The sequence below is a fragment of the Talpa occidentalis genome, unplaced genomic scaffold (assembly GCF_014898055.3).
Source record: "Talpa occidentalis isolate TD23 unplaced genomic scaffold, MPIMG_talOcc4v2.1 talOcc4.10, whole genome shotgun sequence".
Classification (NCBI taxonomy): domain Eukaryota; kingdom Metazoa; phylum Chordata; class Mammalia; order Eulipotyphla; family Talpidae; genus Talpa; species Talpa occidentalis.
The window spans coordinates 6,436,009-6,447,748 of record NW_023600993.1 but is presented as its reverse complement, the minus strand read 5'-3'; the positions used below and the strand labels follow the sequence as shown (position 1 = coordinate 6,447,748).

Genomic DNA, 11,740 nt, shown 5'->3' with positions numbered 1-11,740 from the left:
TCCCACCTTTAAGTTTATTGCGCTTAAAAAGTACATAATAGAGGGCCTCCCCGGTGGTGCAGCGGTTGAGCACTGGGCTGCGAGGCTGGTTCAATCCCCAGCTGCAGGTGAAGTCCCTCATGGCATGCAGACCTCTCCTGCTGCTCCCGCTGCTCCCCTCAGCAGTGTACTTCGGTTCTTCTGCCTGCTCTGCTCCCCGCTCTGGCTCTGGTGAATTCTCTCACCCTCCCGCGCTTCTGACTGTACCTAGTGCTTGTATAAATAAATAAATAAATCTTTAAAAAAAAAATACACAATAGAGTTATGAACTAATGAGTGGGCAGAAGACTTCTTGACCCACAGAGATGGGGAGTTCCATGAGGGCAGGGACGAGATCAAGCTCTGCTCATCTGGGATGAAGATATGGGTAAGAACAACCCCCACAGCCACTGCAGAGATGACCACACAGTGGTCACAGTTGGCCCATAGACTGAAAATCTCCCCACCTTCTGTGGACTGTCGCCCACCTTTGGAGACCCCCAGCTTTAGATCACTTTTCACCATGGTATTCACTAAACTTTCACTGATTGTTATGAGTGGCAAATTTCCCAGTCTCTGGGATCATCTTTATTACATACCAAGAGCGCTGCTTCTGGGAGAACTTGCCCACCACTGCTCCGCCCCACTGCCAACGGCTGGACGGAGTCCATGTGTCCTTCGGACTAGGCAGACATGACCATGGTAAATGCCTCCCCATTTTGTCACCCCAGCAGTTCCGGGCTGACTCATTTTCTAAATAAGTTGCTTGTGGGTTTTGGTCTGACATCACATGTGGGAGAATGAGTAATTTTTTAAGAACCAGAATTACATGCAATCAGAATAAGACACTGTGTATGTCACTCACGGTTGTAGGGTAAGGGGTCAGGAGCAGGTAATGAGCTCTCTCACTGCCTCCCACCCTCCTTTTCCTGGGGCCAAAGGAGAGAGTGAGAAGAGGAAGGAAGGAGGGGGATATGGGTGTGTGGGAAGTTCTGTGTGTATTTAGTTATCACACTACTTGCAGTTTTATGAAACTCTGTTGTCTCTGCTAAATTTAATAGAAGTGCCTAGCAAAGTAGTTGGGATGAAGAGTTCTGCTACACAGCTTGGGGTCAAATCCTGGCCCACAACATCCCATCTGGGTGACCCTGAGGGAGCTACTTTATCTTGAAGTGCCTGCCCATCTTCACATGTCAAACAATTATGGTCTCTGTTATACGGCCCTGTGGTCAGGAACAAGTGAATGGCTGCGTGTTAAGAGTTTAGAATTGTGCTTGCAGCTCAGCAGACACCATGAACATGTGAGGAAATATTTTCCTGGATGTATCACCATATTTATACTCACAGAAAATGTTTAATAGATGCCTTTTTTTTTTTTTAATGAAGTGGATGCATCCTATTAAAACATTTGAAATCAGGGGGGATAGAAAAGACCACTAGTTACAGATTCTTGGAAATACATAAAGATCATTTACCTTGAGCATAGGTAGTACAATCCTGTAGCTTGGCCTGGCTTGTCAGTAGTTTATTCCCTAGTTATGGTGGAGTGGGGGATCCACCTCATACCACACCCCCATAGGTGTCACTGTTTTTCAAGTGTTAAGAAGGTATAGTTCTAGATCTATAGATCCTTAGACCCTGAAAATGTGGGTTGAGTTAGAAAGAACCTGGCACCAGAGAAATCCATTCCCCAACCTTGGTATCTGTGGCTTGTGAGGCGAGGGGACAAGACCACGGCATTTGGGTGTGTTGCTTTTTTGAGTTAGTAGGATGGGAACCCTGCGGAGGAAAATATGTGGACAGAATATAGCTGTATTGACTGCTTTTTTATCAGTGTGTAATATTTATCTTCATGGCATTTTTTGGTCTTTGGAAACAAAGTCTTGAGTACCAGAGAGCCACGAAGAAGCCAAAGTGAAGTGCCCGGAGCCCACCTGGACAGCAGATCAGGACGCTGGGGCTGGCTGGTGGACCCTGCTCACTGGTCCACTGTGTGGGCTTCTTTTGGGAACGCTGCAGGCCAGACAAGTGGGTCTGACTTGGCTGTCACAGAAGCCGAGGAGCTGGGCTTATTGGAAAGGCTACACGTTCAGGTAGAAACGCTGTTACTGAAGGAAGTCAGCTGTCCTGGAGGAAACAGAGTCGTGGAGTGGAGTCAGGAGGCCCAGCCACACTCTCAGCCACCTACCAAGAGAGTCTACACCTGCAGTCACACATGCGCACGCACGGACTGACACAAAGCTTCCCCCTCCTAGGCTTGCCCCTCCCTACACTCACAGACATACGCACGTGCCTCACATGCACCTTCTCAGTCACAAGGTGGCCAGGGGCGACCTTAGGGCTGAATCAAATGCTGGTTAATGCTGCTGCTTTTATTATACCAGAGGTCTTAACATTTATTTGGAGATGAACACAGACTTGGCAGGCCGCCCTGACAGAGGCATGCATTCTCTACAGCGCAGCTTCGGAGCTCAGGGTCCCCACGCACACACATCAGAAGGGCTCTCCAGAGGAGGGAGACAGGGCAACTGTGGCTCCTGGTCCCCTCCATCTGGGCCCACTAACAGTGCTTCCCCATGACGGGAGTCAAGGAGTCTTGTGAGCAGGGCAGGTGTGTCTTAAACAGGTGTGACAAAGGTTCCAGATAGGGGCAAGTTCCTAACACTCAGAGCCAAAGAGGACTTTGGGGTAGGTACAGACACCCCAGACAGGCAGCACTGGCTAAGGGGGGCATGCTTCACACTGCATCTGAGCTAGGGGAAGCTGCCAGGAGCCCGCAGGGTGGGAGTCCTGGAAGAGTAAGACAAGATGGCGCAGTCACAATAAGGCCACTAGACTCACAGCAAAGGAACAAGGACCGCAGAGGACACTCTCCTGACTACAGGGCAGCAGCTCCACCCCAACGGCAGGTGCCCCTCGCTGGTTAGGCACCTGCCCTGAGACCTTCCCACCGGCCTTTCTGAGCTGCGTGACATCACTTAGCACAACGGAGCAGAGGAGGGGGCCACGCGCGTCGCAGCCGTGGAACAGAGCCACCAAGCGTGGCTGAGTTGTTGGCAAATGTCTCAGGTGCCCCCGTGGAGAGCTAATCTGAAAAGAGGCTGGCAAAGGACTTCCTCAAGCTCCGGATGGTCTCCGCTTTGGCTTCATCCTCACTGGCTGAAGACCGGAAGAAGGAGGACTCAGAGAAGCTGAAGGCATTTGTCAGGGACTGCGACTTGCTTGAAGATAAAAACCAGAGAGAAGGTGAGAGGGTGTGTTCCCAGCGAGGCAGGAGGGATGGTGACAGGAGGAGAGAGACATAATGGGGACCCCCACACCCCCCGGGGGACCAGACCAGGTGACAGAGGAGAAAGTCAGCCAAGGATGCATGGCCAGGACCCTGGGGCGACCAGGTGCTATTTGTTCACCTTCAGGAAAGGTTGGGGGCAGCAGGGTTGCAAGGGAGACGGGAAAATGAGAGAAAGAGGGAGAAGGGAAAGAAGGAGGGAACTGGGAAGCCACTTCCCTTATTTAATACCAGAGGGCTAATTTCAGAGCCGCCAAAATCATGAGGACTAATCCAGGACTCTCACACCACAGGCATCTGGGGACTCGCCCTCATTTTCCACCAAGTGGTGGGGTTAGCATCAGAAGACCCTGGGCCAAGCCTGGTTCTGCTTCTCACCCCTCCTGACCTTGGGCGAGCCGTGTGCTTCTCTGCGCCTGGGTTTCTCATCTGTGACATGTAGATGTCTGGTAAAATGACCTCAGACATTTGTGGGTCTTTCTAGGTTGTTTTTTTCCCTCTGATTGCAAAGAAACCTTCAGCTTGGCACAAACACAATGGCTCGGTTGACTGGTTCTTAAGATGGATCTGACCTACCCCATCACCTCCCTCAAAGGGTCCCTGATGTGAAGCATTCGGGGTTCAGGGTGTTGAGGAGCAAAGGGTATATATTGGGGCTTGCATAGGGGTATTAGGCAGTTTTCTAATTAAAATACCCAAGTTGCATACATCTCATCTTAGGGACTGACTTCTCCCTTGAGAGACAAGTGATTCAGAGAGAAAAACTGGGACAGCGAGGAGGTAGAGGGGGGCAGGCCCAGCTCAGCCTGGCCCATCTCCTTCTTGACTTCTATATTCTGGCTCCAGAACCTTCACCTGGTGTCTTAGGACTCCCAGCTCTTCCCTGAACTCTGGGTGCTACCCCGGAAAGTCCCTTCCACAGGTGCACGAGCAGCTTCTCCCCTGCAGTGACTCTGAACAGATGCCCTGCTTTTCATTAGGGCCAGGATGAGCCCCGACACGCAGGCCTCTGGGAGGGGATGCTCCCCTGCACGCATAGGCACTGCCGAGGGCCCTGGCCACAAGCCTCCTACCCAACAGCAGAGGTTCCATTCTACTACTTCAGCCCCAAGATCTAGCCTCAGTGGGCAGACAGGAGAGGTAGGAGACTTGAAAAGTGACATGTGCAAAACAGCTGGGTTAAATAGAGATGGGTTGCAGGAGAGTGCAGCGTCCCCCTGCCAGTGCTGGGAAGCAGGAGTATGTGATGCCCCCCCTCCCGGGTAGGACAACCCGGAGATCAGCCCTCTGGACAATGGAGCCTGAACTCTGGCTTTGCCATCAACGAGGCAAACGGCACTGGGAAAAAAACCGAGTCTCCGCTGACAATGTTTCCTCATCTAAGACGCAATGATGACACAATCTCTAAGGGCTCATTTGAGGCCCCAAATCCAAGAGCCCCCTTCTCCCTCCCTCAAGACTCCCATCACTGGACTCTAAGAAGCTGGGTGGGTGCTGCCCTCCAGCCAAGGCGGCTGCTCCGGCACTAAGTGTGACCGCAGGCTGGTCCGGGGGCACAGGGTCAGCTCTGTCCCTCCTGAGGGCGGTGTCCCAGCTCCAGGGGCCTGTCCTCTGGAATACGATGGTGTGCCAGCAGCTCCAGGGCCACGGCTGGGACTGAGGGCTCCCAGAGGATGGAGTCTGCCACCCCCACCAGAAACCCGCCTCCTCTGACAAAGCTGGAGGGAAGAAATTGAAATGGACTTGACTACTTCCCTTTTCCTTCTGGGCAGCCTTGGCCACCGCACACCCCGGACTGTGAGTCAGAGGCAGGAAAAAGGACTTTTTTAATGAAATTTTGAGAGAAGAAAGAGAGAAAAGAAATGGAAAAAGGAGTGGGAGATAGAATTAAAAAAAAAATCAAACAAAAACCCTGGGTCAGCAGCAGAACAGCACAGGACAGCTGCCTTGGGACCAGCTCCCGGAGGAAGGGAAGGCTCTGAGCAGTCACTAGACCTTAGTCTTTCACTTCCCTCTTTCCTATCCTCCCCAATCATCCCTAACCATTCCCCTCACCAGAAAAACCCCCAAAACCAAAAAAAAAAAAAACCCCACAAAAATAAAGTCTGTAGGAGGCAGGCTGATGGAAGGTGCTTTCTAGCAGCTCTGGAGCCCCAGGCCTGGAGGAGGGGCAGGAAGAGGGGAGGGGGAAGGAGCTGCTGAGTAGTCTCTTACTTGAGCTGTGGGTGAGGCTGGGGCTTCTGTGGTGGAGCAGCCGGGGGTGGCTGGGCCTCTGCCAGGGAGTTGCCGCTGGAAGGTGCATCTCCGTGGGTGGTGGGGCCTCGTGGCCGCTGAGGAGCTGAGGAGGAGGAAGAGGAGGAGGAGGGGGAAGAGGGCAGTGATGACCCAGGGGGGAGCCAGCGTGGAGGCAGCACCTTGCCTAGGGGCTGCATTCCTTGGGGTTACCCAGGGCCCCCTAGATTCAGTACAAGAAAAACTTCATAATTTAACCATATCAAAGGGTTTTCTTATTAGAATCTACATCCCAACGGGTGTGGTTAGTTAATTATCGAAAGGATAAGCTCTATTGCAAGAAGTCACCTGAGGCTCTGAAGGGCTCCATAGAGATTCCCTGGTTACCCTCAGACATCGCCACTACTTGCTCCTCCTAGGGGACACACCCCTCAGTCATAGCAAAAGTGGGGCGCACAGGGAAGAAACTGTGGGGGGCAGCCCAGATCAGAGGGGAGCTGAGAGAAGGCCCCCAAGAGCAGAGGGACCCCACCCGCTTTCCCAGAGGCTCCTTAGGTGCAGGCCGCCCTGTCAGGGTTGACTGGCAGTTCTCAGATCGCACACACAGAGGTGGGCCAAGGCAGTGGCACAGGACTGGGGCTGGAACCAGAAAACCCAAGACCTGTGCAGGCATCAGTGACTCTCAGGTCAAGTCAACAAACTTCTCTGGGTCTCAGTGTTTCTAATCATAAGTGTTAAAAAGTCCTACTTTGAATTTTCTTTCAAGATGGTAATGTGTCAGAGGACCATGGCTCAGAAGGTGCTTTGGGGAGGACTCTGTTACTCTATGATCTTCTGGGAACTGCTTCCCTGGAGCTGGCCTTCCCACTCCAGCCTGCCTATGTGTGAGTGCCCTGAACTCATGCCTGTGACCAGGGTAGCTCTGGTGCTTCCAGCTACTCCTTTACCTCTGAGTACCATCCTTGGGGGGTGCCAGCCTCTCCTAGGTGTGTGTGGTGAAAGTCTCCAGAACTCCAAGTCCCCTTCTTCCCTGGACATGTCGTGGGCACCATCTGGCCAAGTAGAGGCCCCCCGAAAGGATGAAGATGCCCTTCTCCCAGCATGAGAAAGAAAACCACGTGGCAGCCCTCTTTCCAGGGGTGGACAGGCAGACGTGAGCTGCCCTACTGCTCAAAATTCGCCGTGAGGGCGGTTACTACACTTAGGAGTGAACGGCGTCTCCTGGGCACTCAGTGACTAGTGGAAATGTGCAGAATCCCTGGGAGATCCGATCTCTTGGACTCAGTTCCAGAGTCCACACCCACAGGCCTGCTGGCAGGACGCTGACAGAAACTCAACAGCAGCTAAGAGTGGTGTAGTGAGTTAGTTTGCTAGAAGTACCAGAACACCTGTGTCCTCTGGAGAGGCAGAAATGCATGTCTAGGCCACTCTGTACCGGGCTTGTCAGCTTGTCTCCCCACCACACGGTAGACTGCTCTTTACCACCAATCTGTTAGTACCAGGGTTAGTCACAAATAAAGACATACATAAATGAATAAATAACTGGAATTTTCCAAGTTCGAATCAGATAACCAGTGGAGATGATAGACTAGCAGATTATTTCACGTGAACCAGTTTTGCCTTTTCCAAAGTTGGGTACCATTTGTATTGGCGTTTTCTTGTAAAGCACTGCGAGTGGATAGCTCAGCCTCTCATATCACAAGCCCGAGTGCTTTCCCATCTGTACAGAGATGCTTCAAATCGCCAGAAACTTTACAACTTAACACTGAAGACAGATATAACTTTTCCTTTATTGCACATTAAGCTGTACAAGAGAGTCACAAAAGAGAGGTACTTGGATCACACTTCCAGCATTGGCTGAGGTTCTCCCAGCTGGATCGGTACAAAAAAAGGGGGACAACATCAGAAAAGAAATGGGTACAAAACACCTGAACGGCAATCCTGTACTGTGACATGGATGTCCCCCAGGCCACAGAGTTGTCCTTAGCATGCTGCCTGAGGGCTCAGGGTAGTCAGGGTTTGCTGTCTGCTTCCACTGGCCACCTGAGAGACCTTGGCTGGCACCACCCTGGAGCCTAACTGAATTCAAATGGCGACTCTATATTCGTGGCTCACGAATGTCACATGAAAAGCACCTGGATGACCACACTGAAAACATGCAGAGAAGCAACACCACCATCAGCTTGCCACTTGGACAAAAAATTAAATGATTGGGGAAAAAAAAAAATCAATGAAATGCATTCCTTCATTCCAGGAAATGTTGCTTTATGACTTTCTACTGTTTCATCAGACTGAGAGGTATTTAAGGACCTGATTCTCAGGCAACCCGCCCGGAAGTGTGTCAACGCATGTGTGTCTCTATTCACACCAGATCCATCACCGTCACCCAATAAGGGTGGGGTCACTGACGAGAACATCACACTCAATGCGTTTCCCTGTCACCTCAGAATCTGCCAGCAACCAAAGGAGAAACCAGGGCATGCAGCCCTGGACACGTCAATCACGGCACGTGCTACCAACACTGGGAACGCCCCCGACCTGGCAAGCCAGCCGCTGACATGTCAGTGCAGAGTGAGCGGGAATGTCGAAGGTGGGCTGGAAGCATTTCTTCTAAAAGGCAAACTGCCAGCCTGGGCTCCCAAGGTCCGTGGTGCCAGAGGAAGCCACGGGGGCCGTCCCCGGCCTGGCTAGAAGACGGCCAGAGGAGGCACTGAACGTGAGGCCTGGTGCAATGAACCACCTCATCGCCTGCCTGGGAGCCGCGTGGCGGCAGGAAAGAGGCCAATGGCTAAGGGTTCTTCCAGAACCACGGCTGTGCAGCCTCTGCCCCAAACTGGCCTCTCATCCTGGCCAAAGACACCAGCTCTGAGGGAGGATACAGCATTCCCGGGGCTCTGGCCACAGTTGAAGGACAGCAGGAGTCCACCTCCGAGTCCTGTAGGCAGTGCCCCCGCTCAAGGGAAATGGGGGGGTCTTGATTTGGTCTGGTGTAATGATGCCTCGGGAGAGGTCAAGAGCAGGACGGTCAAGGCCTGCTCAGCCTTTAAGCAGCTCCCTGCAGTCTCTGGCTAAAATCTATAAAGAATCATCTCTGCACCTGGGTAAAGCTTTGGGGAATACGAAGCAGCCTCAGTTCCACAGAAGCGCAAATGTGGTCAATTCAGAACCAGCAACAAAGGGGGAACAACGTCAGGGAGACTGAGATCAACACAGAAAATACAAATTCACTTGGATATTGCACATCAGCGGCCCCACTGTGTGTGTGTGTGTGTGTGTATCTACTTTCACAGCTAATTAGCTCATAATAAAACAAGGGATACACTGGGAGGTAAAATACAGAACACATTCCTGGAAATAGCTTGCTCTTGATATTTCATGTCATCACTAAAAACACAAGAGCTCTGCAGGCACAGCCAGCCTGGCCACACAGAGTCAAACTGCACCACAGTCAGCAGATGGAGAGAAAGGTGGATGCCTTCAGAGTCAATGGATGAAGCCACGGAGGTAAGACCCGGGAAGTCTCTTAAACAGCTATCTATTTACCCTAGTCATGCAGAAAGGAAGCAAGAGCACAGTGCATGGGAGGGAGGTCCAGAGCACACTCTGGAGGGAAGCGGGGGCGGGGGGCAGTGTCATCTGCACCTGGGGGGAGGACAGGCGTCGGGGTTTATTTTTGTGGTCTTTGTTTCTCCCCTGTCTGCCCCCCGGTCCTAATTCACCCCACATTATGCAACACTTGAGAAAGTACTACCAAACCACCCAGAAGATAGTCACACTGGACTCGGGAGAGGCACGGTTCTTTTGCACACTGTTGACAGACAGCCCTGGAATCACAAGTTATACAGAGAAACGTAAGTGAGCATTACAAGCACAGACAGGAACAGGCACACGACCGGACAGGGTTGCTGACACTGCATAGGAGGAACACAGTCCAGTCAGCACTGAAAACGCAGAAACGGCACCAATGGGGGGTCTCTTGCCCCCCTTCCCCGCTTTCCTTCCTTTCCTTGTTTGTTTTTGGCTTAAAATTTCTGCTTTGAAAAAATTAACTACCAATTCGCTCTAAGAGGCGTGGACTTGCTTTGGCCCTACTGCAATGCCATTACAGTCGAGAATATACTGTAAACAACCTTGGGGCGCTGGCCGCTGAGGCGGGGTCTTGCTGGAGTCCGGATCCTTAAGAATTCCACTCTGGAAGACAAAAACACAAGAGGTAAGAACGAAACTCCAAGCAGATTCCAAAGCCCTGTGGCTCTGTGGAATCCTCGGCTGTAGTGGGACCCAGCAGGACCTGGCCCAGAGGCTTCTGCTGGTCTAGGGCCCCCTCAAAGGGGCTGTCTGTCAGCCTCTAGGCATAGCAAGGCTGGAGGTGCAGGCAGTATGGGGCGTGGACCCTCTGATGGGCAGGGTGGAGGGTCCCTCACCTCTTATTTCACCCCTTTCATAATTATTCTTGCTAGAAGCTCTGAGTCTTCAAACAACATCTGGCCTCTTCTCTGGAGGCTTCCTGATGCTCAGCCCCCCTGGACTCATAGATCTGACTTTCTAAAGGAAAGGGAAGGTCAACACCAAATATTGGAGATCGAGTTTACGGAACCCTAGACAGGGTCGGGGCTGGACCAGGCAGCCAGACTCCCTTGTCCTGGGGAGTCAGCTCTGGGGCTGTCAGGCATCAGACCCAAGCGGTGGCTGGGCTGGAAGCCACCTTCCCCATAGGGAAGGAGGAAGACCTGGACATTGGCAGAATTGCTCAAGACCAAGCTGTTTCTCCCTCAGGATCACATTTCACCCCCAAGTGCTTCCTCTCCTCCCAGCTGTGATCTGTCTATGCCCCTGCAGGGTCAAAGATAAACATGCCCTCATTTTGTCTAACACTGGGGTGGAAGGCAGGGAGCATGTGGAGCTTGAGTCGGGCACAGGGAGAAGCTCAAGAATGCCCACAGGCAGCCTGGTGTATCAGTGACAATGAAGAGGCCAGGCTGCAAAGTGGGCACGGAAGCGTCAGCACCCCCACTTCCTTACAGTGCTCCTCTCCCCTGTGCCATGCCCCCAGCCCTCCCCTCATATTAAGATGGTTTCTCCCCCATTCACCATTGTCCACAGGCCTCCAATTCTGGCCATCGAGCTCCCCTCCTGCCTATTAAGACCCAATTTCAGCTCCAGCCCCAAGGAAGCAAGGGTAGGACCTTAACCGGGAGCATGGTCAGTTCATAACAGCACTGCCTGAAACTGTCCTGCTGACACGGTTTGGGACAGGAGGAGGAGGGGTCTTTGAAGCCCTTTGTGGCACCACATCAGAGGTGCCCTTCCTGTCTATACCCCCCACCTGTCAGAGATCACCGCCGAAACACCCACACTTGCTTTCCCCTCCTCAGCTCTGAGCTGAGAAGCACTGAAGCACCACACCCCGTACGCCAGCTCAGGCCTTCCCCGTCCAGTCAGCCAGCAAGACTGTCAGCTCTCCCTGGTGGCACCTGTCAGCTCTCACCGCCTTCTCCAGACCAGCCCTGACCAGGCCCGTTTCAATTCTTGCTTTGAGCTTTGGAATCGTCCCCCGGTTCTCCTGTCTCTTCTCGCTCTGTGCGGTACTCTCTGCTCCACATTCTTCATACCTGACACTCTACGAGCCAGTGAACGTGACGGACATTTTTGTGCAGTGTCTCCCTTAAGCCTCACAACAGCCCTACCTGTATCCTGGAGACGCAGGCCAGTTCTAGCCTATCCATGACGTCTCCCCTCTGACTTCTCCTCTCCATTTGACCTCCTCTCTGAAGTCCCATAAAGTGCCCAGCGGACTCACATGGGAAGGGGCACTCACATAGCCAGGCCCTGGGCACAGACTGCGAGTCTTCATCTTTTTTTTATAGAGAGGCATGTTTTCTTTCTTTCTTTCTTTCCTTCTTTCCTTCTTTCCTTCTTTTCTTTCTTTTCTTTCTTTCTTTCTTTTCTTTCTTTCTTTCTTTCTTTCTTTTTGTTTATACAAGCACTGGGTACAGTCAGAAGCGCGGGAGGGTGAGAGAATTCACCAGAGCCAGAGCAGGGAGCAGAGCAGGCAGAAGGACCAAAGTACACTGCTGAGGGGAGCAGCGGGCGGCAGGAGAGGTCTGTGCGCCATGTGGGACCCTCCTCTGGTGGCCGGGGAGCAGCCGGGGATCGAACCGGCGCCGCAGAGGCCGCGGGCAGCTTCGCAACCCAGCGCTC

The 11,740-nt window shown here is 52.6% G+C and overlaps 1 protein-coding gene across 2 annotated transcripts in view; it reads right to left on the bottom strand.

Moving 5' to 3' along the window:
• Window positions 1–302: 302 nt before the first annotated feature.
• SYN2 (synapsin II) overlaps window positions 303–11,740 on the bottom strand; it is a 126,289-nt gene continuing 114,851 nt past the window's right edge. The window contains exons 11-13 of one of the 2 annotated variants that reach the window (XM_054698116.1): window positions 9,670–9,730; window positions 5,522–5,645; window positions 303–3,239 (exon numbers count right to left, since the gene is read on the bottom strand). In XM_054698116.1, the coding sequence (XP_054554091.1) occupies window positions 3,104–3,239; window positions 5,522–5,645; window positions 9,670–9,730 (321 nt within the window). In that variant the 3' untranslated portion in view covers window positions 303–3,103. Of the gene's footprint in view, window positions 3,240–5,521; window positions 5,646–6,980; window positions 9,731–11,740 lie in introns of those variants that run through there. The other variant, XM_037523026.2, reaches the window with a different exon arrangement.